This window comes from Vespa velutina, chromosome 21 (genome assembly GCF_912470025.1).
Source record: "Vespa velutina chromosome 21, iVesVel2.1, whole genome shotgun sequence".
NCBI classification, from domain to species: Eukaryota; Metazoa; Arthropoda; class Insecta; order Hymenoptera; family Vespidae; genus Vespa; species Vespa velutina.
This window is the reverse complement of record NC_062208.1, coordinates 3,979,668-4,005,039: the sequence shown is the minus strand read 5'-3', so window position 1 is coordinate 4,005,039 and position 25,372 is coordinate 3,979,668. Positions and strand designations below refer to the sequence as shown.

General features: G+C 38.9%; 5 protein-coding genes across 15 annotated transcripts; 4 read left to right on the top strand and 1 right to left on the bottom strand.

The window, feature by feature from the left end:
* The first annotated feature begins 1,614 nt into the window (after positions 1–1,614).
* LOC124956361 lies at positions 1,615–3,304 on the top strand. 2 transcript variants are annotated; one of them, XM_047512080.1, is made up of 5 exons: positions 1,615–1,772; positions 1,919–2,014; positions 2,104–2,488; positions 2,690–2,874; positions 2,939–3,304. In XM_047512080.1, the coding sequence occupies exons 2-5, from the start codon at positions 1,940–1,942 to the stop codon at positions 3,008–3,010; spliced, it is 717 nt and encodes a 238-aa protein (XP_047368036.1). In that variant the 5' UTR covers positions 1,615–1,772; positions 1,919–1,939; the 3' UTR covers positions 3,011–3,304. The 2 variants fall into 2 exon arrangements, with proteins under 2 accessions (XP_047368036.1, XP_047368035.1); XM_047512079.1 differs by having other exon boundaries at positions 2,675–2,874.
* Positions 3,187–5,113, bottom strand: LOC124956360 (TATA-box-binding protein-like). The gene is made up of 5 exons (XM_047512077.1): positions 4,794–5,113; positions 4,612–4,724; positions 4,288–4,531; positions 4,003–4,201; positions 3,187–3,863 (listed from the first exon to the last, which is right to left on the bottom strand). The coding sequence occupies exons 1-5, from the start codon at positions 4,896–4,898 to the stop codon at positions 3,787–3,789; spliced, it is 738 nt and encodes a 245-aa protein (XP_047368033.1). The 5' UTR covers positions 4,899–5,113; the 3' UTR covers positions 3,187–3,786.
* Positions 3,441–7,388, top strand: LOC124956358 (intraflagellar transport protein 52 homolog). The gene is made up of 6 exons (XM_047512073.1): positions 3,441–5,716; positions 5,791–6,008; positions 6,139–6,247; positions 6,322–6,607; positions 6,733–6,981; positions 7,078–7,388. Exons 1-6 carry the CDS (start codon positions 5,574–5,576, stop codon positions 7,360–7,362), a joined length of 1,290 nt encoding a protein of 429 aa, XP_047368029.1. The 5' UTR covers positions 3,441–5,573; the 3' UTR covers positions 7,363–7,388.
* Positions 7,389–7,630: 242 nt separating this feature from the next.
* On the top strand, positions 7,631–9,931 carry LOC124956359 (nuclear transcription factor Y subunit gamma-like). 3 transcript variants are annotated; one of them, XM_047512075.1, is made up of 6 exons: positions 7,631–7,772; positions 8,103–8,235; positions 8,346–8,813; positions 8,949–9,122; positions 9,243–9,418; positions 9,602–9,931. In XM_047512075.1, exons 1-5 carry the CDS (start codon positions 7,750–7,752, stop codon positions 9,414–9,416), a joined length of 972 nt encoding a protein of 323 aa, XP_047368031.1. In that variant the 5' UTR covers positions 7,631–7,749; the 3' UTR covers positions 9,417–9,418; positions 9,602–9,931. The 3 variants fall into 3 exon arrangements, with proteins under 3 accessions (XP_047368031.1, XP_047368032.1, XP_047368030.1); XM_047512076.1 differs by having other exon boundaries at positions 8,991–9,122; positions 9,243–9,931; XM_047512074.1 differs by having other exon boundaries at positions 9,243–9,931.
* Positions 9,932–12,163: 2,232 nt separating this feature from the next.
* Positions 12,164–25,371, top strand: LOC124956356 (eyes absent homolog 4). 8 transcript variants are annotated; one of them, XM_047512070.1, is made up of 10 exons: positions 12,164–14,920; positions 15,395–15,526; positions 19,940–20,061; positions 20,329–20,494; positions 21,059–21,242; positions 21,355–21,490; positions 21,649–21,732; positions 22,070–22,335; positions 22,522–22,978; positions 23,071–25,371. In XM_047512070.1, the coding sequence occupies exons 3-10, from the start codon at positions 19,950–19,952 to the stop codon at positions 23,250–23,252; spliced, it is 1,587 nt and encodes a 528-aa protein (XP_047368026.1). In that variant the 5' UTR covers positions 12,164–14,920; positions 15,395–15,526; positions 19,940–19,949; the 3' UTR covers positions 23,253–25,371. The 8 variants fall into 8 exon arrangements, with proteins under 8 accessions (XP_047368026.1, XP_047368024.1, XP_047368027.1 ...); XM_047512068.1 differs by lacking the exons at positions 12,164–14,920; positions 15,395–15,526 and adding exons at positions 15,876–16,472; positions 16,543–16,621; XM_047512071.1 differs by lacking the exons at positions 12,164–14,920; positions 15,395–15,526 and adding an exon at positions 15,876–16,135.
* The last annotated feature ends 1 nt before the right edge of the window (position 25,372 follows it).

Here is a 25,372-nt window from a genome sequence, read left to right as displayed (position 1 = left end):
AATATATATGTATATATATATATATATATATATATATATAGAAAGAGAGAGAGAGAGAGAGGGAGAGGAACGATGAAGGAACGACGAAAGCGAGGAAATAAACGAAAAGAGAATTTGAAATTCTCCGAAAGAAAGAAAGAAAGAAAGAACCTATTTCAGATCGAACTAACGAATCGTTCTACGTATTGAAAGATTTTTGGGTGAAAATCAAAAGAAAAGATCGCAACATTTGAATGTACCTGCAGATTACGCAATAGAAATTTTTCTAATGGACAGGCACATGCACGTACGCATATATTAGATAACTCGTACGATCTAGCTCGTGAAAAAACGTCAACGTGACAAAGCGAGGGTGGAATAATAAATAGCCTGTTGAAGAAAGGAAGGAAGAATGAACGAGAGAGAGAAAGAGATAAAAATCTATTTCCGAAATTTTTCGGAGAGACGCATATACTTCATTCGCATAGTCGCTCCGTGGAGATCAATACTTGTGACGCCGAGACAAAGCGTAACAACTCCTCAACGCTGACATCGTTAAACAATATATTTATATGTATATACAATCGTCGCAATTTACTATACATATTCTATTTCTCTCGATTTTTCACATATTCCATCTCGCATGAATAACGGAGAAAAAGACAAAAAAGAGAGAAGAGCCAATCGAAAGAATTCTACGATAATTCTAGAGATGCAATCTCTGGGCTTCTGGTCATGCAAGAAATCGAACGAGCTACGATGATTTTCCACGTTTGATCTCTTCTCTGTTGACCCGTATTTTACGCGCTAACAATGGATCGAGGAATTTACAGGAAGCTATAAACGTCTCGGATGAGATTGAAATCTCTCTCTCTCTCTCTCTCTCTCTCTTTCAACCTTGCTTCCTACATACTTTTGGAATCTTGCAAAAATCGAGAGAGAGAGAGAGAGAGAGAGAGAGAGAGAGAGAGAGAGAAAGGGGTCAGGAACAGATCCTCCTTTTCGTTTTACGATATTTCACATAGGCCACTGATTTCTATCGATACATACTATTAACTAAGAATTAAATTTGACGAATTGCATTTGAAAGTAAACGCGGGACAACGACTAATGGACGTTTATATACCGACCGTAATGAGAACAGAGGGGTCCTTTGATATCTCTCTTCCCCTTTTACCTCTTGCAAAAATGATCCCTTCGAATCTCCATTTATATCCGATAAAAGGATGCCTCGAAATTTCAGCCGTGATTACCGAAGCTAATTATCATATTATTTGAATTTGATACGAACAATAATATACAATTAATAATAGACAATTAGGAGTATTTGAAAGGAAATTCTTTGTATGATGCAACTCGAATAAATTGGCCTAGATTCGATTAAGAATCTATCGTTGAATGCGATAAGAAAGAATTATTTTAGAATAAATTGCAAATAATTATTCAAGTGGAAAAGAAAAAAAATATGAAATTATTAAATACGTTAGAGACATTCGTCGTCCCGATATCGTGACGTACAACCTTCGCTCGTAATTCGGCTTTACGAATGTGGGTTGCCAGAAACACAGTGGAATAGCGAGTGGGAGTTGGAAGGTTCCCTTTTTACGTAGCTCTCGTAAAATCGAAAGGATCAATACTTTGATACTAGCTAAGACCACCAACGGCGCTCTCCTCTCGAGGATTCCGAGGGTCCGATTGACGTGAATACCGGCAGCCATCGGACAAAAAATATCTCGTCAAGGACCCGTTCGTTTGCTCCGTTCGTCTGCTACTTAAATCAATCACCGATCCTGGTAATTAAGAAAGCGTTATTCTCTCGTTGATAATCATAAGGAACATCTTTGATGAGCTCGATTGCCCAGATCGCGTATACGTGCGCAAAGAGGTCAATGAAAAAATTGTCATCTTGTAAATTGTCACTTTTTCATCTTGATTACAGGTACAATTCGCTCCTCCCGCTATGCCGTACTGTATTCTACTTCTCTTGATAGCCGTAGCTACGCAGGCATCTTTCTATTTACCATCTACGATTCAGGTAAATTTAAACGAACGTATAATCTTATTGCGATTATCATTAACGAGCGAATCGATTTCAATTGGTCAATCTAAACTATCGATTTTTAGGAAGAACATCTTCTGGCGGAAAGGCATCATCAAAATACCATCGATACGTTGAACGATTTTATCGACGCTGTCAATTCTTACGCCGAATATTTCGGTAATTCTCGATTGTCCGATGACTTTGATAAGCCAAAGGAAATACCGATAGATCTACCGGCTGATTACGAAACCGTCGATACGTTCAATCCCAATCCAAGTATTCGCGATCAAGAATACCTGCAACATAGTACTCTATGGAGTCATCAGCATGCGAATGATTATTACAGGGGTAACGATAGACATAGGTTACAACAGGGCGTTGGTTTAAAGGGCGGAAAAGATGATAAAACTGAAAATGCATTACCCGCTTACTGTACACCGCCGAATCCTTGTCCAATAGGATACACCAGTGAGTTACAGACTTTTTCCTTTCTTTCGTTCTTTCGTAGTTTCCCTCGTTGAACTGCCTGGTCATATCAATATCTTTCTTTTCTTTTTTCTATCTCTCGAGCGAAGAATAATAAGAATAAAAAGATTACCTTTTTAATAACCCTATATATAAGCGTGCATAATGTCAAAAGACAAAAGGAAAAAGTTTCTTTGCTATCAGGTGAGAACAACTGTCTTGTCGATTTTGAGAATACGGCTGCGTTCAGTCGTCATTATCAAAGCATACAGGATTGTATGTGCGATACCGAACACATGGCAGATTGTCCGTCTAATTCGATTAACAATAATGGTCTTCCTGGTATACGCATTTCAAATTCTGATTTTGAAAAGATCGTCGAATTTCAGGTAAGTCGACGAACTTTTTCGAACTTGAACTTTTTCTACTTTATTCCTACGATTTCCTTTTTAGGAAGAGAATCCATTCTTCCAAGGAGAAAAATTACCGATAGCTGCGAAAAAAGGTATAAATGTGGTTTACTAAAAAGATATAAAAATGTTATCTATCGAGTATTTACTGTCAAGTCACATTGAATAACTCTATGCACTATGCTCGATGGAAAAATATTATATGCCTGTTAAATAAAAGGACTGTAATACATGCTTAGATCAGAGGGGAGGGGGGGGGAGAGAGAGAGAGAGAGAGAGAAAAGTCACGTATACATGTAAATTTCTTCTACATAAATTATTTAAGATTTTTTTTCAATATATTATACATTAAAATGATCGTCGTCGCACCAAAAAATGATGCTATTATTAAAACGAACCATTTAATTTATCGATGTAAACAATTGTAATATATACACACTCACGCACGCATGTACGCAAACAGACAGCCAGCAACTCCCACACACATTCATATACACACACAGACACACACTCACACACACACGCGCGCGCGCGCGCGCGCGCGCGCGCGAATTATACGTATTTTAACATGAGATTTGTCGTTCAACTTCATCCGAAATTCCGTTCTTTGAAACAAACGACGTTTTGACACAACTACGTAGACGATATCTCACGTATCGTTCCATTGCACTTTTTTACAAGATACTATCGATGAGATATTCAATAATTAAATATTATTCGTTACATATTGGCATATCGGATCGCGAGGGAATGCACCTTACCAAATACATTTCTATATATATGAAATGTAACATCACTGGCAAAGTTATCGTATAACAATCAATTGAATAAATAAAGAGAAATATTATTTTATAAAGATATAACACGAACGTACAAAATGACGACACTATCTTATTGCTTTCTAAAACTTTTCAATATCGGATAAATATTATTTAATGCGTCCTGCAATTCAGACCGTTTCTTTGCACCTGCAACATAAGCTAATCTTAATATCATAGATCGGTATACATACGATAGATGCGACTGGCTTGAGAGGATAATACCTTAATAAGCATAAACGGTAAAGAAACTATTATATTATATCGATTGAACATTATTCGATCTTACCAGTTAATACTATCTTTCCATTTACAAATATGAGCAATACCACTCTAGGTAAAACCATCCTATATATTAAACCGGAATAGAGCTCTGGTTCGTAACTTGAAAATTGACCATGCATTTGATTTAAATTTTCCAACTTAATAGGAAATTTAAGATCACAGGTAGCGACTATATTTTGTACTTTAAAATTATAAAATTTGGCCTGCAACGAACGAGATGATATATTACAGGAAGGATATAATGAAAAGTTTAATTTCATTAATATGAGGATCCAGGCGACGTCCTTACCGGGAAACCCAATTTTTGTATAATCCTGGCAAACTTTCTTGCTGCCAAGCAAGAATCCGCCTCGCTTCTGGCCCCGGTACAAACTAATTTTCCAGAACGAAAGATCAAAGCTGTCGTCGTGGGGTTACGTATTCTCATTATTAAACCGGTGAATCTTGCTGGATTATATTCCGAATTCCTAGTTCTCGTATTAATATACATCAGTCTTAATTCCGTACCTAAGTTAACGGTGGAAACGACGTTTCTGGAAAAAGAAAAAAAAAGAAAAAGGATAAAAAAGGGAATGGGGTATGGCTCAGAGAAGATCTAGGAGAATTTTCTTACTGTACGCAAGCCTCTGGAATCTCCTTTGTACTATTGACCGTATTGGGTACCATCGGATTCATGGTAGTAGATGGATTAACATTTTGAGATGTACTTGGCCGTGGCACGTTAGTCTGCAATCAATTGTGCGTAATCAAGTTGATTTCTTAAACGTCATCGTGAATTCGTAATTAATAACCTACCGATAACGGCGGAGCCATACATATATCCTCGGTAATATTTCTCACAGGAGGAGCGTTCAATAATTGTTTCAACTCTTCGTTATTGTCTTGCTCGAGAGTTGCCATTCTTCTTCTTTCCTTCAAACTAAGTTTTCTAGATTTGTTTGATGTGAGAGAGAGAGAGAGAGAGAGAGAGAGAGAGAAAAAAAAAAAGAACTCGCGTCTACCAGACGGACACGTGGCCTCAGACCGGTTGACAATTGTTATTGGCCTGAAGTTGGCCCAAAGTAAATATTATGGAAGAGTCGAAGATATTTTCTGACGCATGCGCAGTCCCTTGATTCGAATGGACCAATACGAACGAAGGACGCGCTACACAACTATTATACCTATTTATTATCAAATATTTATTTATACAACCTATGTTGTATAACCGATTAACATTAACAGGATATTATCATGATAATTTGAAAATGTTATGCAAGCCAAAAACGAATTCCATGGACAATTACGTTATACGTAATTAATTCTTTCCTTAATACTATTGGCCATTATAGAAGCCTATCGCGCCATTAGCTGGTGTCTAATTCGTTGCCATTGACAACGCGACGTAGCGTTGAGGTTAAAAGGATGGTGATATACGTTTTGTCGAAATAAACGAGGACGTCTTTATCGTCTTTTCCTTTTCATTAGTCGATTAATCGTCTAATGTCGACGAGAGTGTTCGTTGACATTATCGTTGATCTCGTTGATACATTCGTCGATCTTCTTCTATCTATCTCTCTGGCAGAATAAGGAAAGATGAGTTCGATCTTTGGTGGAGGAAGTAGCGACAACAATAATGTTAACGTTGTCGTCTTCGATGCGTCGAAGAATGAAAGAAAATTGAACGAGGAGTTCAAAGTGTTGCAGAGAAAGTTGAAACCAAAATGGAAATTGATCGAGTAAGTATCTCTTGCAGATCATTCAATTTCGAAGCGTACGCTTCGTCTTTTTGACTTTTAAACGTCAACTTCAGAAACAACGATACCATCACCGAAGAAACATTGACGAGTGGACGGGTCTTTGTATTACCGGGACCGAGAAATAAGTTCACCGAAGTCGAAATGAACGCCATCAGAAATTTCGTCAACACCGGCGGCAACGTTCTAGTGATGCTAGGCGAAGGTGGCGAAAACAAATCGAACACGAATATTAATTTCTTGATCGAGGAATACGGGGTGATGGTGAACAATGGTATAGTTTACGATAATATTTTCTTATATATTGATAATGATAATAATAATAATAATAATAATAATAATAATAATAATAATAATGATATTTTTTAATAATAATTTTTTTTCTTTTTTAATCCATCCTTCAGACAGCGTCGTACGTATGGGTTACAATCAAACGTTACATCCGAAGGAGTGTCTCGTCTCTCAAGGCTTGTCGAACAGATCGACCTTTTCGAAGGATCACAACGAATACTCGTAAGAGCAAGCAATAAGGAAAAAGTATAACTTTCCTCGTTATCGTTAATGTTATATGTTTCCTAATCGATTAGAGAGATCAACTTTCTTTATCCGTACGGTGCGACCTTGAACGTTGTGCAACCTTCGGTGGTCGCATTGTCAAGCGGCTCAATCGCTATTCCAATGAACAGGCCTATCTGTGCATACTATTCGGGTAAAAATGGATCTGGTAAATTGGTCGTTTTGGGCTCGGCAAGGATGTTTACGGATCCCTATATCGAGAGGGAAAAGAATAGTGCCTTGCAAGATATGATTTTCGATTTCTTCGATTCGAACGATACGACCGAGAGAGATTTACGTCAGCCGGACGACGTCGATGTAGGTCTAACGTCGACGATAGGGAGAGATTGAGAAGAAAAGAAAAAAAAAAAACAGATCTTTCGTTTTTCTTACTTTTTTCTTTGTTTTGTTTTTTTTTTTTTTTTTTTTTTTTTTTTTTTCAGTTTTGGGAATACAACTTTGTACCCGATATAACGCAACAAGCGGACAATCCAAAAGTTTGTACGCAGGATCTCGACAATATCGAGATTCCGCGAGAATATACGAAACTGTTTAAACATCACTTTTACTCGATAAACTTGAATATGGTACCGGCTGCTATAAAGGCATACGAAACTTTGGGAGTGAAGCACGAACCATTGAGCTTGATACCAGCTCATTTTGAGGCACCTCTGCCGCCTACCCAAGCATCGGTAAAACATCCACATAGAGAGATCGATATAAGAATTGATTTGAAAATAATCATTTCCAATTGTCTTCCCAATCATTGTTGTTCTTTCATTTCTCAGGTCTTTCCACCGAGCTTCCAGGAATTACCACCGCCGGCCTTAGAATTATTTGATCTGGACGAGGCATTTAGTTCTGACTTATTGAAGTTATCCCAATTGACGAATAAATATATGTCGAGTAAGAATTTATCGAACGACACCGAATTGGATCATTACATTAGAGAATTTGGTAGTATATTAAGGATAAGCAGTTCGGACATTCATACGGCCAGTGAAGTATTGAATCACGTTTTTCAAAAGATCTCCAGTTATAAGACCATGCAAGAAAGAAACGAATATACCTGAGGCTAATACGAGGACGAAAGATGATTTCTGTATATATAATTGTCGTTTTTATTGTATAAAATTTTACCGTGAGAAAAATAAATGCGACGTTGTACGACGTTGAAAAAAAATATCACGATATATATAATTCTAAAGAAAGGAAAAGAAAGATGGGCGCGTTAGCGCCATCTCGTGTGGCAACGTTTCGTTGCGTGATGCGAAAAAATGTTTGACAAAAGATGGCAGCAACATTTCCATTACAAACATTGGATCTGTTGTACATTTTCTCTGTTAAAAAAAACACTGTTGTCTGTTTTAGACTGTTGGGTGAAAAATTTCAAAGATTAAAATGCTTTGTTTAATGTAAAAATTAATGATTTGTTCAAACGTGTACATAGTGAAGACAGAATGTCGGTATTCTTCGTGAATGCGTAAGTATATGTATATATGTGTGTGCGTGCGTGCGTGCGTGCGTGCGTGCGTGCATGCGTGCGTCATACGTGCGTCGTGCGTGCGTGCGTGCCTTCGTTCGTCCTTGCATGTGTATATACACACGACGTGTATGTAAAGATGGTATTACAATTGGTGTTGAGGTTATGTTTGAAATTGTACCTTTTTCCTTCAGTAAATATTACACTTTGTCGAACGAACGTATCTGTGTATTATTATATAAATAGAAATTTATATAATAAAGAATTTATACAAATTTAATTGTACGATCATAATTGTTATTAAATATATTGTAATATTTGTCATGATAGTAACCAGGATAGCGAAGTTGAAGGAGACTCGAACGGGGATTTGCAAATTGCATCACCTGGCAGTTCGGAAGCTCAACAAAACTTAATTCAATTTTGGCCAAAGGTTACGGAAGAAATTAAAAAAATTAGGACCGTAAGTAAAAATTTGTTTTGGTTTGATTGTCAAACACACACACACACACACACACACAATAAGATAAGAAATAAGTAAGTTTTTTAACGTACAATCGTATTGCTTCGTAGATAGATCAAAAAACTCAGTCTCTACCACTAGCTAGGATAAAAAAGATCATGAAGTTGGATGGGGATGTTAAAATGATAAGCGCTGAGGCCCCAATGCTATTTTCTAAAGCGGCAGAAATCTTTATTCATGAGCTTACTCTTAGGGCATGGGTTCACACCGAAGATAATAAAAGGCGTACACTTCAGAGGAATGACATAGCAATGGCAATAACGAAATACGATCAGTTTGATTTTCTTATTGATATTGTTCCTAGAGACGAATTGAAGCAGAGCAAAGCACAAACGGAAAGTACAGTGCGCACGTCCATGAACTCGGATCAAGTTCATTATTACTTTCAATTAGCTCAGCAACAAGCTACGGCGAATCAAAACGTACAGAATAATGGTACGGCTACGCAACCTATACAAATTGTTCAACCTTCTACGGGACAAATACAAACGATCAACATTGGTAGCCCCGTCGAACAGGTAATCCCCTATATTATCCGTTATATCGTATCGAGAAATAGAGTGATCGTCGATAAAAAGAATTCTTCGTTATATAGGGGGGAGGGGGAGAAAAAAAGAAGAAGAAAAAAAAAAAAGATTATTTTCTTTTGTTAGGAAACATCGAGCGCGAGTACAACTCAAACCGTTACTGTGCAGAGTCCGCAACAAACGTCCGGTCAACAAATAATCCAATTACAACAGGCGCAACCAACCCCATCTTCTCAGACCGGAGGAATTCAAATCGTACAACAAATTGTAACTCCCACTGGGGAAATACAACAAATACCTGTAACTATATTATAAAAGCAGATAAAAAGGCTTATTACGCCCAGATCTTAAATGACGAAATGTTATTAAATTATTCGTTATGTCCTTTTATTCATATTTCATATTCGTTTAACTCTATAGATCCAGTTGACGCCTCAGCAACTACAAATGATACGCATGCAGGTTCAAGGAGGTAGCAATCAACCTATCATAATTCAGACCGCTCCCATTCAAACTCAACCACAACTCATACAAGTCGCGCAGGGTACACAGGCGCCAGTTTTCTTACAGACCAGCGCCGCCGATAACGAGTAACAGTAACGTATAGTTTTAACTAATATTTAACTCTTTGCGCCGAAATCCCGATATAATATATTTAACGGTGAACAGGTAAGCTCAGATTGTTTAACAAATGAACATTATTTCCGAACGCAGCTTACCTGTTATTATTATTATTATTATTATTATTATTATTATTATTATTATTATTATTCTACTAGACGCAAATTCCTCTTATACGCTCTGCATATGAAGTATGGATAAGGAAAAAGAAGATGAAAAAAGATTCTGATTTGGGAGATTTATTTTAATTTCTTTGGGGTGGGTGGGTGGGGGGGGGGGGGAAGTTTCTCAGCCAAAGTTTTCCCAAGTTTTGCGATAATCGATTGAAAGTACGTCACTCATTGTACGAACGAAAAACATTACGACCAACAGGGTAGCCAGGCGGAAAAGTATTAGCAAAGAGTTAATTATTAATCAAAGTATCAGGTTAAATGGTTAATATAAGATTGTATGATAACGAATAAAATCTTTTGTAAATTATTCCTAAACATTCTAGAGAGATCCTTTTACCGTATATGTCCTGGCGTATAAATAATAGAAAACGTACATATGTGTGTGTAAGACGGCGACGTGAGGGAGGAAGCATTATCAAGGAAGGACAAATTATCAAGATTGAAAGGGCCAAACGATCTAGAGCGCACGATTCGAATCACATTCGTAATCGTAATATTTGAATATTTAAATTTCAAGGACGATCGAATATCGCGAGCACGTTATAAGACGCCTCGCGAAGGGTTGTCACTGAAGTGAAATGAGGTGAATTGTTGTGTTGAAGCGAGGTAAGGCGAAGAATAAAGATAAGCAGCGAACGCAAGATGTAATCTGATTCGTGCGTCGCGTTTCTTGGCCGCTGGCTGCTTCGCATGGTTGAGCGCTTAGGACTGGCTGGTGCAACTTGTATTATGTTTCACGTTACTGTGGTTCTTGTCTGGTAAATCTCGAGACTCCTTGAGCTGCCTTCGACGATCTCGAAATATCGCGCGGCGATAAAATAATAATATATGAAAGCTTATATAAAATCGGTTAACTTGCATGCGTACTATGTAACGGACGTTGCTGTTAAGGAAAATGCAAAGAAGGAGATCGATCTCGCGAGAAATAGATAAGCGTACGATATGTAAATGCGATATCGAGAAGGGAAGGAAAATTCGAAGAGGATGCCAAGGACGACAGTTTTAATTCGAAAAGGACGAGATGACGGAGGAGGAGGAGGAGGAGGAGGAGGAGGAGGAGGAGGAGGAGGTCGATTCGTGGCTTTACTACTCCAGGCGTTGACCCTCTCGGTTAACGAAAAAGAGAAGAAAGAAAGAGGGAAAAAAAAAGAAGCTTCTATTATTACGGAACAAAGATGTACTCCATTTAGTGACGTTTCTCGAGCATAGAGTAGTCCTCGGTCGTCAAGGATACCAACGAAATGCGCACGCAACATTGCGGTCTCTTTCTCCCTCTCTCTCAGAAAAGAAGAGACGGAGAGAGAGAGAGAGAGAGAGAGAGAGAGAGAGAATGAAGGAAAGAGAGGGGAAGAGGGCCAAGGAGGATCTTGGAGGCGTCTGGAATACGCGCCTTAGCTCTTACATTAGAGCACCAAGAGATATATATCCCAACCAGGCCACAATCCTACGCCACTGGCTGGGATACTCGGATTTCACGACATGTTTACAAAGATCCTAGAGATAAGTTGAGAATGGCCGCCGCGCAGCCCCATGCCTCCTCCAGCATGGGTGTAAGGTGACAGCTGCCTGCGCCTGCGTTATGCTTGCACACAGGGTGTCCGAAAATTAGCCGCCCCGGGGGCCCTCGTAAATCACGAGTTCGCGCCACACGATTGACCCGTTGCAATAACGCCTCGTAACTTTTGCCGAATTGAAATTTCCTCCGTGATCCATTCTCTCTTACTTCCTTTCTCTTACTTCCTATCTCTATCTTTTTCTAGCTTTCCAAATGACATTAGAATTCTCATTTATAATATTCGGATATACGTTATTATTCGGATATTATCGCGATAGTTTCATTCTTCCTTATATTTCATTCGATTCGAATCGAGACACCGACATTTTCTACGAAACCAAGGGAAGAGTTAAAAAACTGGTTTGGCGATTAACAAACCGATAACCGACGCAATCATTTTAATCCGTTCCCTCGACGGGGGAACGCGTAAAAAGCGTTGATAAATTTCTACGATAGCCATCGATGAATTTTGGCGATTATTCTTTTATCTATTACCTTACTCCTAATAGATAAAAAGAAAAAGATAAATTAATATCTATCTTAAAAATATCACGAACGTAATAGATCGACTCTCTTATACGTGTACACCGAAATGGAGGGTAGGTGTTGGTCGTTGTTGAAGGTAAAAACGCGAATGTTATAAAAAGGACACATATGTATGCCTCTTAACAAGCCGAGACACCCCGTATAACGTGGCGAACGCTCGCGTCCGTGTTCGTCTACTCTCGTCGACGTTCTCCAAAGTGTTCTCATGTGAGAGTATGTCCCCCAATCCGCTCTTCCACACACACACACACACACAAGAGAGAGAGAGAGATACGTCGTTTACTTAGTAGTTCCCTACGAGCCCACCTTAGTTCCACAGCTCTATGCATCTGTATATATACATGCAGTCTTTCTCGTTCGTGGACGGACGTGGACGACACTTTTGCAAGTAAAATGTATACAATCTTGTGGAAATTATAATTTCTGGGGTTTTTTTTTTTCTTTCTTCTTTTGTCTCGACGATATCTATGATATCGTTCGATATTATTGAATTCTATTCCTAATATTACGTAACGCTATAATTGTTGTGTAACGCTAGAATCGTTAATTACGTGTTTTGCACGTACCAACGAGAATTTGATTGATAGTTCGTCCATTACACCTGCTCTAGCTAGTTTACTACATGTCGCGCGCTCGAACGACTCTCTCACAAGCATCGAACATTATGGAACATTTAAATCCAATCCACGTATGATGGCTCTATGAAAGCTTTTTGAATCGTGAGCTTTCTTATATCAATTTCGAGTAACTCGGACGGAGCTACGAGTTTACGTCTGATCTGCAACGTTCCCGAGGACTCCTGGGACGTGGAACGTGCATTCATCGAGAGACGTGCCCAGAATTCCATTCTTCTTTCCTCTTAAAAGGATGATAGTCGAACTTTCATCGGAGCTCAGAAATTCAACGGCACTCGAGGAGTTATTACAAGAGGACGTATTAATTTGATTATTACAATTATTGCAATTGTTATTCGACACTTGGCTCGTTCTTAAATTTCTTATCGCAGTTTGACCTAGTTAATTTTCGAGTTTTCACTTGACAAATCGATCAGTATAGCTCGATCATCGTGTAGCCATAAGTAACCATATCTTTCGATGTGTTGTCCAACGCGCACACGCGTACGAACAAATTTGCACGTGCGTTCTTACGAGTTAGACGTGCAACAACGGCGCGGGCACGGGTCGATAATACGAAAATTTCTGACGCGCCTTTGGGAGAAAGAGAGAGGGAGCGAGCACGTGCTGCCCTTTTGCAGCACGACAAATAGGAATTATCCGAGGGACGGGAAAGCGAGCCGCGTTGGGGGTTGCTTCGTTGCGAGAATATATACGACAAAGGGGATTAGTACGTTCGCATAATGACGGATAACTGCGAGGAGGATAGATTCGGAAGAATCATCCACCGACTATAATCTCTTTCTCTTGAATCTTCTCTTGAACATTTTTCTTCGTTTTACTCGAAGGATGTCTATCGTTGCGAAGAAAACGACCCTACGCGAAAATCTTTTGCCTCCCGGCAATTATATACGCATATTTCTTTGTCATCAATAAACCGTCTTGCCAAACAAGGGCATGTCATAACCGATAATGTATAATGGAAACTTGCGTAAGAAGAAAGTTAGGTGCTGAACTATATGCATTGCAAATTAGGAATACGTTGTCCTTGGGAACTTTATGTAAAGTTTTCAGGGAAATTTGAGAATCCATCTAACGGAGAACGCAACAACCCACGACGATGGGGACGATATAAGTGATGGAAGCGCTGAAACAAACTTTCTACCCCTATTTCGCTTCCTCTTTATTAGCATAATCGAAAGACGCAGGTACAAGTTTCTCATCTTGTCTCTCTCAGTCTTGTCTTTTTCTCCTTTCTTCCGAATTTTTCGCAAAAACGTCCAATTCCGTAGTAAAAATTACATTGTACAAAATTACACAGTCCAAATTGGTAATCGTCGTCCTGATTAAAGTCCCAATTACTGAAATATTTGACACGTTGTTAAGAGGAGAAAAAAGAAAAAGAAAGAAAGAAAGAGCATTATTTCATTAACGAGATAGCTAAAATAAATAATATCGTTATCGCTGAATATATTTCGTTATCGTAGATAGCACATTGCGAAAGGGAAGAAAGCCGAGAGTTTATTTTGACGTTAGGACAAACGGAAGAAGCTAACGCATCTCCACTCCGAAGGCTCGCTTATCGTACACCGTGATCGATAATAAACGAGAAAAGAGAAGACGGTCTTCTTTCTCTCTTTCCCTCCGCAGTTCCGAGAAATCGAACGTTATGACGCACAGACGCGGACGGCGGACCTCCCGTCAAGAGGAACGGTGTCCTTTTACGAACTTTGACCTCTCTTCCATAGACGTGAAAGAAAAATAACACTTTGTAATGGTGTCCAGACGGAGCTCCAAATTCTTCGATGAGCACTTGCATGAACGATTTTAAATTCATGCACTTTCGACGATAACGATGTTTTTCCGTTGTTCCATCCTCCTTTACGCGTACGTAGGAAATATCTGCGTAAAGTAAACTCGACATAAACCACGACTATGAACAAACGTATCTCAACAATTGAAAGATGGCAATTTAATTAAAATCGCAGAATTTATTTTATTAATTGGATCGCGAGTATTGATCGATTCTTGATCCGGATCTTATCGATACGAGGAGAGATTGGCTCCTATATTAATCCCGTTTAATAATGAATCCGAGATGTATATATCCGTAGATAGAAAAATTGTAGGAAAATGAAAGAAATTGACATGGGTTTCCACGAGAGAAAAAGAGAAAACTTTTGTCCTTTATCGAGTACCACGTTTGGATGAAACAATAACGGGTGGTGTCTTTCTCTTGAAGGCCAAGAGCGCGACCGTCTTCCGTTTTGTTTACATGCCTTCTTGTTCGCTCCAAGCTTTCTCTCTCCCACACACTTTTACGGTATACATACGGTATACGACATAAAGCTACAATCAAATTTATATTTTTTAAATGGATAGATACTCTCCATCGAATATTCTCCAACGATGGCCTATAGAATGAATATGGAATTAAATTTTCTCGATCGATTTATGTCGACAATAGAATCGAGTAGAATGAAACGTAAGAAGATAAAAGAAGCAGAAAAATATTTGTAATCGATCTATCGCACGAGAATAAAATAAGAAGAAATCGCGATAAGGAAAGATGACAAATAGGAGGGAAAGGTAAAAGATCACCCTAGGTAGTCGCTAATTCGACAACTATCGAAATTTACATTCCGCCGGCTTTATCAAGATCGTCCCTGAATCGTTTCCCTTAATTACTCCTTCCTTTCCCTTCTTCTTTTCGCTCTCCCGCATTCCCATTTTAACATTCCCCTCTGCAGCTCACCTTCGGGAGAACCTGTCCTTAAAAGCTGAAAATGCGACGATCTCTAACCAACCGCCGCCTCTCGTCAACGAACAGGGACACGTTTACGGATTGCGTCTGCTACAATTCGTTCGGAAATAGCGTTTGGAAAATTTTCCTCTTTTTTTGTCAGAACTTGGACAAATTGGGCACGTTCACTCGAGACACGTCATTTTTTTTCATTTTTTACTTTTTATACTCGCAATAAATAAATAATTTTATTATTTATGCCACGTAGCACTCTTTGGTTTCTAGCTTTCATTCGATTCGGGATATTCTCTCTTTTCCAGATCGACGACGCGTGCGAATGAACAAACGGACGACGGATAAAAGAGCTTTTCCATTTTCTCCCTCCCCCTTGGGATTCCATGCCGATGGTGTTTATTGCGTTCACGTTCTCGAAGGAATTTCGAGCGACAAAAGTAAATACGATTTAATCGATTCGATAACAAAATTTCTACTAATAACAAATATTGTGCTGTACAATTAATATGTTTTGTCGAATAAATTTATCATAATTTACTTTAATTTATTTAACTATTTTATAATAATTTTTAAAGAAACTTCTTATTCGAGTGGAAAAAGGAAACTTTTTCGGGAGAAAAAATTTGCCGAAAAAGATTTTGAGATATATAATATTTATCATTTTTAAAGAAATCGCATACACACGCGCGAGCGCGCGCGCGCGCGCGCGCGCGCGCACCAACACATTCAAATTCTTTGAAGGATGAAGAGAGAAGGACCGAATAACATAGCAAGAAATGAACGTAGACAGAGTGAGAAAGATAAAGCGATGGGGGTAGTAGGAGAGGGAGTAGTAGGGAGATGGAGGGAGTCCGACGACCACGTGACCATCGGGCGGGGGTGGCCAGGCGACATTTCGCATGCTCAGAACACGCCAAGCTGCGGCGTATCGCACATTGAGGGACGCAAACAGAGGGAAAAAGAGAAAAAACGAGATTAAAAGAGAGAGAGAGAGAGAGAGAGAGAGAGAGGAAAAAAGGGAGAACAATAGGGAAGAGACAAAGAGAGTGAGTTCGCCGATCGCACACCTCGTGAAAAGTTGTGCTCAACGTCGTTCGGGAAATTGGTTAAAATCGCTACAAAATAATATCATACGAGAAAGGGAGAAGAGGAGGAGGAGGAGGAGGAGGAGGAGGAGGAGAAGAGAGAGAGAGAGTAGTGCGAAATAAATTATCGAGGAAGAAAGAAGGTGACCTACGTTCGTGTGTCGCGCGTGTGTCATATTCGTTTGTTTCGTTTGAAAAGGAAGAAGGATATAAAGAAAAAAGCAGAAAGAGAAAAGTGGAAGGGTCGTTTGGAAAGATTCCTTTTTCATTCGAGAACTGTGCATCGTTCTTTCTCTTTGTAATTGATTCTTTCTTCGATCGACGACCGAGAAAAACAAAGAAGAATATAACAAATTTTATACATTTAGGAACGTGGTTGGATCATCATTCTGGACGCGAGTCCTTCGTTGGCGAGATGCTACTATGGATGTGGAAAGTGCGAGAAAAGTGAGATAACGAGAGACAAAGAGAGAAACAAAGGAGATCTCTCTCGCTAGAAAGAGAGAGAGAGAGAGAGAGACAGAGAGACAGAGAGAGAGAGAGAGAGAGAGAAAGATTTAGACAGAGGAAGAAGGTATACCGTAAAAGTACGTAATCGCGCTTCTGCCAGGTAGGACATTTATTTGTTGTTTCAATTTTTTTATCGGCCATGTAAACAAGATACTTAGATTTTTTCCTTTTTTCTTTCCTTTTGTTCTTCTTATCTAATGATATACAGGCTATTTTATCGGGGAAAAAAAAAAAGAAAAAAATAACAAGCCGGATGTGGATCTTGTTTTCCTCAAAATTTCATATTTCATCGAATTTACGAGATATAGGAAAAACTTGAAAGATAGTAAAAATACACAGACTGATAATATTTTGTAAGAAAATGTAATAGGGTTTTTCGCATCGCACTACTATTTATATTGTTCATTGACAATTAGTAAGAACACCAAGTAGACACGTACACGAGCATATATAAATATTAACGCGTACAAGCTAACAGCTGTTGAAAACCGTCATTATCAATTGAGCATGCGTAACATATGCATCTAATTCGGCTCGTTACCAGTAATGTATTTTAATTGGCCGTACGCGCTCTCACAGCATCAAGGAACGCGAGCGTTTACTAAAAGTTCTTCCGCACTAAGTAATAATCCTCTAATCCCGTTTATTAGAAAGCCGCATACAGCTTTGCTTCTTTGTGAAAGAATGAAAAATCGATTTTTCGCAAACGTATTTGGATAATTGTTGTTAGGATGAGTGCGAGCTAATGAATCAATTTGAAAGGGAAACGTAGTATTTCAAGAATATTTAATCGATTAAATAATTCATTCTTTTATCAAATAAATGATACAATCGTAAACCGCTTTTTTTCCATCGTCGATATCCCTAGAATATAGCAAGAAGTTAATTTTTTTCTTTTTTTAAATAAATAAATTCTCATGACATTGTGTTTTTGGAAAATCGACGAGCACGCATTGGTAGGCACGTCGAGTCGAATCCATCGAAAAGCAAGCATCTTAAAAGCGGTTGGTCTCTCGAATTTCTTCTCTCTATCCCTTACACATTCGTAAGGTCTGCCAAAGGACCCGTAGCAAAGCCCCTGGGTCCTTTCGGACAAGAACCTTTTGTCTTGCCCGGCTGCAACTATTCCATCTCTCTCTCTCTCTCTCTCTCTCTTTATTTTTCTTTTCCCTTCTTTCGAGCGCGTAAACGGAGAAGGAGCTGAAAGGAAGGAACGTGTGTCACGGCCAAGAAGGAAGCTGCGAGTCGCACGCGTTTTCGTCTTCTTTTGAGAGAAAAAGGATCTTCATAAGTAATCGACGTAGAGATTAGGTGTAGTTACATGTGTGCGTAAATAGCTCCACAGAAGCAGTTTGTATACCTGAAATAAAAATTTAAATATGTATATATATATATATATATATATATATTCTAATAACAATAGAACTGTCAAAGTGTGATAATGATATCACACTTTGTCGCGTCTTTGGTTATTATAGTATGTGCGAACTAAGCAGTTTCTTCCGACGACGGATACTTTGTTGGTAATGTCTGTCTGTCATTCCGTCCACGTCTCTCTCTCTCTCTTCTTACGTGTCCGTTTATGTGTATGCATACGCACACCGGTAGATAGTCCGTTTAGATAAGCGAAATTCCGTTCATCTCGTTTCTCTTGGTTATCGTTCTAGTGAAACTTGCAACGCGACTCGCAAATCTTTCGGCTGAATCAGCGACTATTATTCTTTTTTCTTTTCTTTCCCTTTTTCTTTCTTCTCCTTGCTTTTGCGTAATTCTCCTTTGTCGTTCCTTCTCGAAGAAAGATTACAAGTGATTAGAAATCACTTTAGAGAGAAAAATATTAAATATTAATATACGCACACATCTAACTTAAGTAATGAAAATGGATAATGGTACAATGCGTATACTAATAAACGACATATAATAATGCGTATAGTTGAAAACGTATAAATAAAATGTAGTTCCGGTCGTCCTCCCTGTCCCAACCCTCTCTGCCAACCGTTTGAAGATTCTCAACTTAACGAAAAAGAAAGAAAAGCAGACTCCGTTCTTTCTCTTTCGTTTTATTTCTTTTCTCAAAGCAAAGTCCTCCAAAGAGGAGCTCTCGGGCTTGATAGAGTTACGAGCTGTGTTCTGAGACTCGTCGTCCGTGGCCCGTGAAAGGGGGGCCCTTACGCAAGAGTCTCAACCACGGAGCTATGGAGCTAACGACGATGGAGCTGGCGATGGAGCTGGCGATGGAGCTGGCGATGGAGCTGGCGATGGAGCTAGCGATGGAGTTAGCGATTGAAAGTCGGCGGTGAAGGTCGGAGGTGGTCGGAAGTAGCCGGACTTGGAGGTAGACTCACGCACAAGGGCGGAGCACGTTGAGAAAAAGAGAAAGATAGTGACTTGGCAACATAAAGAATACGTAATGCAAAACGACGCGAAAAGAGATTTCATTGGCCGACTCCAAAGGTGTTCCTCGTGCACGCCTACCGATCCACCGTTCACTCCACCTCCTCTTCTTCGACACGCAATCGGCAGGGCTTAATGAGACGTTCTTCTCTACTATAAGGCCTTCGAGAGAGAGAGAGAGAGAGAGAGAGAGAGAGAGAGAGAGAGAGAGACCCTTTAAGCATATATATATATATATATATATATATATACACACACCTATGTCCCCCCGATCGAGAGGACTATCGAGAACTTGATGAAAGATTGACCGCGCCACTGTATTTTGTTCCAATAGAATCCAAAGATAGTCCGACTATTGTGGGATTTGCTCGCGAGTTGTTATTGTTAACCCTTAAAAGTTTAATACATCAAAGAAATCATGTTAACGTTATCCGTGGGTGAAATTTCACCCCACGATATTATCTTACATTTTACATAGCAATAGGAAAAATGTGAATGCGATTAAAAGTTTGTATTTTATTATTTAATATCGGATGAAAGTATAGAGATTAATTATTGGGCTGAAATTTCAACCATGATGGCTTTTAAGGGTTAACGAAGTAATGCATTTATTTATCAGATTTTTCCATCCGTTACACGGACCCACCCACATATTGCATAACAAAATGCATAAGAAATTTGAAAGCGAAATATATATTTACAATTATATAGTATAGGATCGTAGCGCAGAGTCGCGCCGCGATTACTGCTTCTAGAAGAAATTTCTCTTTTCTTTGTGCGATTATAAATACGATACTTAGAATAAAGGAATGGCCTTCCGAAGGAAAATTTTCAATCGGTACGTGTGCGTTCGTGTTTTAGGTAGAGTGATATGTTAACCGAAGACAATGACCCGACGAAACCAGCGGGCGTTTTAGACAATGCTGGCAACGTGTCTTCCTCGACGGAGGCCTCGGTACAGCACCCTCGCAGCGCAAACAATGGTGGGCAATATTTCTCTAACTACATTGGCGTAGAACCCAATGAGAAAATGACACGATAACATTTCGAATATCGATATGATCATGCATAATTGTCCAATTGCTTGTCGGCTCGTTCATTATTTCATTCCATGGAATTGGTAATTTAATCGGAGAACGAAATAGTTCTCCGTGTATGGTTGAAAGTACGCTCTAATGAGAATTTCGGTTATAATAGAAAGAGTTGAAGTTGAATTGATTCATGTTATATTTGCCTGTTCGTACGAGCAGAAACCGAAGTTAAAAACGAAGTTCAGGACTGTCCGGAGAACGAAAGCGTGCCGGGTAGCGAATTGTACATCGACGATAATGCCGAGGAAAAGGAGCAAGAGTATCCGGATTCTATGGAGAAGGCTGACTACGGTACTCTCTATGGCGCCAATCAATACTACAACAGGTATGCGATTGATTATCGCCGATCGAATAGTACGCTTCTATATAGTTCCATTATTTCCTGATAATCGCGATTAATGACGGCTAAGACGGTTTTCGATAGAACGTTTCATAATTATGGATGGATTATGATTCCTATTTCTATTTAACGTAGAAACAGACGTAGGACATTCATTTTGCTTGTGTGGATGTTTCTACGTATGTTATGTCCCAATGTACGTCACGTAATTTGAACTCTGTGGTTAAACTTGATTTCAATCAATGGCGGATGATCGTTATATCCGTATTATCGTAATTTATGTTATTCGTAAATTTATTCGAAAACCACAAGCTGAAAGTTCGCTAAAAGTTTTAAGATTAGTTTTGATTTCGATTAAATTTGACGGATCGATAGAAGAAATGTTTTTCAATTATCTCGCATTAATCCTGAAGATGGTCGAACATTACATTAAATAAAAGTGATATAATACAATAGAAATGTTTCGTTCGCGACGCACACGTTTATCGTTCAATTTATTCGAACAATTAATTTGGACAATTTGTTCAGGATTTATCAATTAAATTTTAGCATATACAATTCGCCTACTTACGGATCGACGACGGGCACCAAGAACACGTCTAGCTTGCAAAGCTCTTATCTGACTTCGTACACAACGCCAAGCACGATGACGCAGTATTCGTCGTATGCCGGCTACAATAGCGGCACCACGACATTCCCTAACGTAGGGCAAAATATATCCTCGGCTTCCCAGGTGAAAAGCAAAAGAAAAAAAATCTATCTATCCCAATGAAAAATAGAATCGAAGAAATCCCTTTTCAATCTGTTGTTTTCTTAAAAACGAACGTATTTATCTTCCTTCCCAGAAGCTGGACTATACCGCTTATGGTAGCAGTTTGTACGGAAACGACAGGGTACCCCTTCAATATTCTGGATATTATCCGATGCCCGGTTACCACACCACTCATACGTCCTTCAACATAGGAAATCTCAACTTTGCTGGTAAATTAAATGACACGCGAGCGCGTGTTACATGACTCCAAAAAATAAGTCCGAATGATTATCGTTTTATTCGTACGATTATTTTTCGGAGTCATTCTATCCATAAAATTGATTTATTTCATCTTATTAATTGTCCTTTTGACGCAAAAACAAAAAAGATTCGACGAAGACAGCACTCACGCTGGACGCGAGCGCTCATGATGCGAGTGACCCGACCGCACGAGAGACCACAAATGTCGAAGGTAATACGAGTCATTTCGGATCGATCGTATCGCTTTATCGCTGGTATTTTCGATAAACGTCGACACCGGTTCGGAGGATCAAGCTCGAGCCTGTATTGTACGAGTCTCCAAACTTATTTTAAATACTTACAATTGCACCAATTTTGTCGAAGAATCACGAACATACGCTCTAATTCCATGTTTACTTGGAATATACACATACACACACACACACACACACATCTATCAACGCGTTAAAAGCAACAACGTTTATATCGTTAACCGTTCGTGTAAAACTATTGAATCCTTTAAAGAGTAATTGAAAGTTCAATTAAATCAAACGATATTTTTTCCGTAGGAACTACAGCGAAGCCTTGCAGACGCGGTAGGCGACAGAGCGGAAGCGGAAACAGTATCGGTTCCGCGGACACGACGGAAGCCGGCCCCGATCGTATATTCATTTGGGATCTCGACGAAACCATAGTCGTGTTTCATTCGCTTCTCACTGGTCAATTCGCTACGAAGCACCGAAAAGATCCTACCTTGCTCGCACAGGTAGCCTACAGGATGGAGGAAATGATATTTAATTTGGCCGACACGCACTTTTTCTTCAACGACATTGAGGTCAGTCGAGAGGTCTCGAATGTCGTTCTCTCTCTCTCTCTCTCTCTCTCTCTCTCTCTCTCTCTCTCTCTTCTCGATCTCGATCGAAATACGTTTGACGTTTTCAAGTACATCCGAAGACGCGTCCTACCCAATGACGACAACGTCATATATACGTATGTATGTATTTTGTTGGATTGTTATTAGGATTGCGATCAAGTACACATAGACGACGTATCGTCCGACGACAACGGACAGGACCTGTCCTCGTACAATTTCGCAACGGACGGCTTTCAATGTGCTTCGGCGAACAACGGCATATGCCTAGCCTCCGGGGTACGCGGTGGCGTAGATTGGATGAGAAAGCTCGCCTTCCGTTATCGCAAAATAAAGGAGATCTACTGTAATTATCGGAACAACGTTGGCGGTCTGCTCGGAGCGGCGAAACGCGAACAATGGGTCCAGTTGCGTTCAGAGATCGAAGTTCTCACCGATAATTGGCTCACGTCGGCCGTCAAGTGTCTCAGTTTGATCAACAAGAGAAGCCATTGCATAAACATTCTCGTAACCACCACCCAACTTGTTCCAGCCCTCTCCAAGGTCCTTCTATTCGGTATAGGTGGAATATTTCCTATAGAGAATATTTATTCCGCTTCTAAAATAGGTCGGTATTACTCTCGAGTGTTTCATTATCGGGACAAGCAATTAGTGAAAAAGTAGACATCATTTCTTTCTTCCTTTCCTTCTTTGTTTCAGGAAAAGAGAGTTGCTTCGGAAGGGTGGTGGCTCGTTTCGGTCGTAGATGTACCTACGTCGTGATAGGGGATGATTCCGATGAGGAGACAGCAGCGAGAGCGCACAATTTTCCTTTCTGGCGAATAAACAGTCACTCGGATACTCAGGCGCTTTACAATGCTTTGGAAATGGGATTCCTTTAACCTGCTTCCCTGATAAAAAGGCAAAGGCAAAAGGAACAAAAAAAGAACGTTTCTCTTCAAAGACGCGAGTTATCTTTTATCGTGAAAAACTTGAAGGCAAAAAATTAACGATAAGGATGAAACGAAAAAAATGGGTCCACAAGTGATATAATAAACAAATGAAAATATTACGAGCGGGTGTAAAGGGGCGATGGAAAAGGTGAAGAGTGTGTGAGTAAAGACAGGGTGTTTTCTGAGTATCTGCGATCGATTTCTATCATATATATATAGAAATAATGAATCTGAAATTATTTGATCAAAGACACGAATAAGAAACTGCTGAAAGCTTTGAAAAGATGTATCTACGTAAGATCACTTTCGATCCTAAAGAAATAATAAACTCGTGTATTAATTTCTATCACAAAAGATACGGTTCGCAAAAATGGATACGCGCACACATATCCGAAAAGTATTCAAATTGAACCTTTTCGTTAAGCGTTCACTCCAATTTTCTAGGATCCTTGAATAGATCTAATTTGTTGCGCACAATCAGTAGACACCCTGTAAAAGTGACAGTCGAACGAGCTTATTTTCAGTCGATCGACCAAAAGATCTTTTCGAGAAAAGATTTTGTTTTCTTTCTTCTTCTTTTTCCTATTAATTACGACAAGCAATCCATCCTTTTTGTGTACTTAAAAAAACGTAGTACGGTACGTATATACCGGCTTACTTCTCTTTTTTTTTTCTTTTTTTTTTTTTTTTTTTTTTTTTCTTTTTTATTTATTTATTTCCTTTTTTCTTGCTTCGTTTGTCGATACTCACTCATTCATTGTACTGTTTTAATTGTTCTTTCCATTATTTTTGTGCTTATTCTGAAGAACGAGCAAATGATCTTAAAGTTACATTATTCTAGTATTAAAAGAACGATACATAAACTTTTTCCTCTGTTATTACATACATTAGCGTGATATTCGACATGCGTTGCAAACAAGTAACGAACACGTGAACTTTATTTTTGTTGTAAAAGCGATCGACGTGAAAGAGCGTGAGATTAGAAAACATTAGGAGATTAATAATTATTAAGAAAACAGAAATTAATAAATATAAATATGTGTGTATATGTACACTATAATGGAGAGAGAGAGAGAGAGAGAGAGAGAGAGAAAAGTGCGAGAGTGATTAATTAGATAACTTTATTAAAGCTTAGCGCAAAGGGACACGCATTAGCGCAAAGTTAAAGACGTTGAACGACTGTGAAAGTAATTTAATGTAAGTTTCATGAAATATAAGCTCGTTAGAGGGAGACTGTAATTCGAAATATAATCAAGTTATATTGTACAGCGGCATTTTATGTTCTATCGATCATCGAGAGAGTTAACGAAGGGAGAAAGAGAAGCAAGACGAGAAAGAAGAGACGAAATAGATATTTCTTCCTGTTGAGATCGTTATGTACATGCAACGTATACGAGCGAATCGCTATCTGTTTCAATTCGCCAAGTAGTTTGTTTTTCCCTTTCCTTTTTTTCAACGTTTTTCCTTTCTATTTAAAGAAAGAAGAGAAAAGTATATTGTTGCAAGTTCGACGATCCTAAAAATGTATGTATGTATGTATGTATGTATGTATGTATGTAGATACTTTGAAATAAGTATGTACTTTCCTTTTCCTTCTCTCGTTACATACAAGCGCACAAACGGCATACAATTATATCTCTCTAATTTTTATCATTAATAGGAATAATTTAAGTGTATTTTAATAACTCGAACAAGTCCAAAGTTAAATATCGAGTATCAACATTCCAAAATTTTATTTAATGCATGTTATATCTCTTTCGTCGCTGTTCGTGATGCAGCCATTATCGGCCGAATCGTCTATAAGAAAATATTTGAATGAGATCAAACGTAATTACTTGGTTATAATATTAGATTCTTATGGTTGGAAGATTTTTTGCGATTTTTTCTACCAACGGCGTATTTTTATAAAACGCTTCCGCATTAGTCCTTTCTGACTTACGTATGGCTGCATCACCCCATTCGTCATTCGATCATTGTCTGCTGCCTACGTTGATCGAATAAAAGATGCGACAAATCAATTTATTTGTACTTACGACGCCATTCTTCTAATACACAAATATCTATACCAT

What these genes read in the sequence shown, in the direction of transcription:
- LOC124956361 (XM_047512079.1), top strand. Translation starts at nt 1,940, where the DNA reads ATGCCGTACTGTATTCTACTTCTCTTGATAGCCGTAGCTACGCAGGCA. An exon ending in ATTTACCATCTACGATTCAG is followed by an intron (nt 2,015 to 2,103) that starts GTAAATTTAAAC and finishes ATCGATTTTTAG; the next exon opens with GAAGAACATCTTCTGGCGGA. An exon ending in AAAAGATCGTCGAATTTCAG is followed by an intron (nt 2,875 to 2,938) that starts GTAAGTCGACGA and finishes TTTCCTTTTTAG; the next exon opens with GAAGAGAATCCATTCTTCCA.
- LOC124956360 (XM_047512077.1), bottom strand. Translation starts at nt 4,898, where the DNA reads ATGGCAACTCTCGAGCAAGACAATAACGAAGAGTTGAAACAATTATTG. An exon ending in GTATGGCTCCGCCGTTATCG is followed by an intron (nt 4,725 to 4,793) that starts GTAGGTTATTAA and finishes AATTGATTGCAG; the next exon opens with ACTAACGTGCCACGGCCAAG. An exon ending in ATTCCAGAGGCTTGCGTACA is followed by an intron (nt 4,532 to 4,611) that starts GTAAGAAAATTC and finishes TTCTTTTTCCAG; the next exon opens with AAACGTCGTTTCCACCGTTA.
- LOC124956358 (XM_047512073.1), top strand. Translation starts at nt 5,574, where the DNA reads ATGAGTTCGATCTTTGGTGGAGGAAGTAGCGACAACAATAATGTTAAC. An exon ending in CCAAAATGGAAATTGATCGA is followed by an intron (nt 5,717 to 5,790) that starts GTAAGTATCTCT and finishes CGTCAACTTCAG; the next exon opens with AAACAACGATACCATCACCG. An exon ending in AAGGATCACAACGAATACTC is followed by an intron (nt 6,248 to 6,321) that starts GTAAGAGCAAGC and finishes CTAATCGATTAG; the next exon opens with AGAGATCAACTTTCTTTATC.
- LOC124956359 (XM_047512075.1), top strand. Translation starts at nt 7,750, where the DNA reads ATGTCGGTATTCTTCGTGAATGC. An exon ending in TCGGTATTCTTCGTGAATGC is followed by an intron (nt 7,773 to 8,102) that starts GTAAGTATATGT and finishes TTGTCATGATAG; the next exon opens with TAACCAGGATAGCGAAGTTG. An exon ending in TTGGTAGCCCCGTCGAACAG is followed by an intron (nt 8,814 to 8,948) that starts GTAATCCCCTAT and finishes TTCTTTTGTTAG; the next exon opens with GAAACATCGAGCGCGAGTAC.
- LOC124956356 (XM_047512070.1), top strand. Translation starts at nt 19,950, where the DNA reads ATGTTAACCGAAGACAATGACCCGACGAAACCAGCGGGCGTTTTAGAC. An exon ending in ATATATCCTCGGCTTCCCAG is followed by an intron (nt 21,243 to 21,354) that starts GTGAAAAGCAAA and finishes CTTCCTTCCCAG; the next exon opens with AAGCTGGACTATACCGCTTA. An exon ending in AGGAAATCTCAACTTTGCTG is followed by an intron (nt 21,491 to 21,648) that starts GTAAATTAAATG and finishes AAAACAAAAAAG; the next exon opens with ATTCGACGAAGACAGCACTC.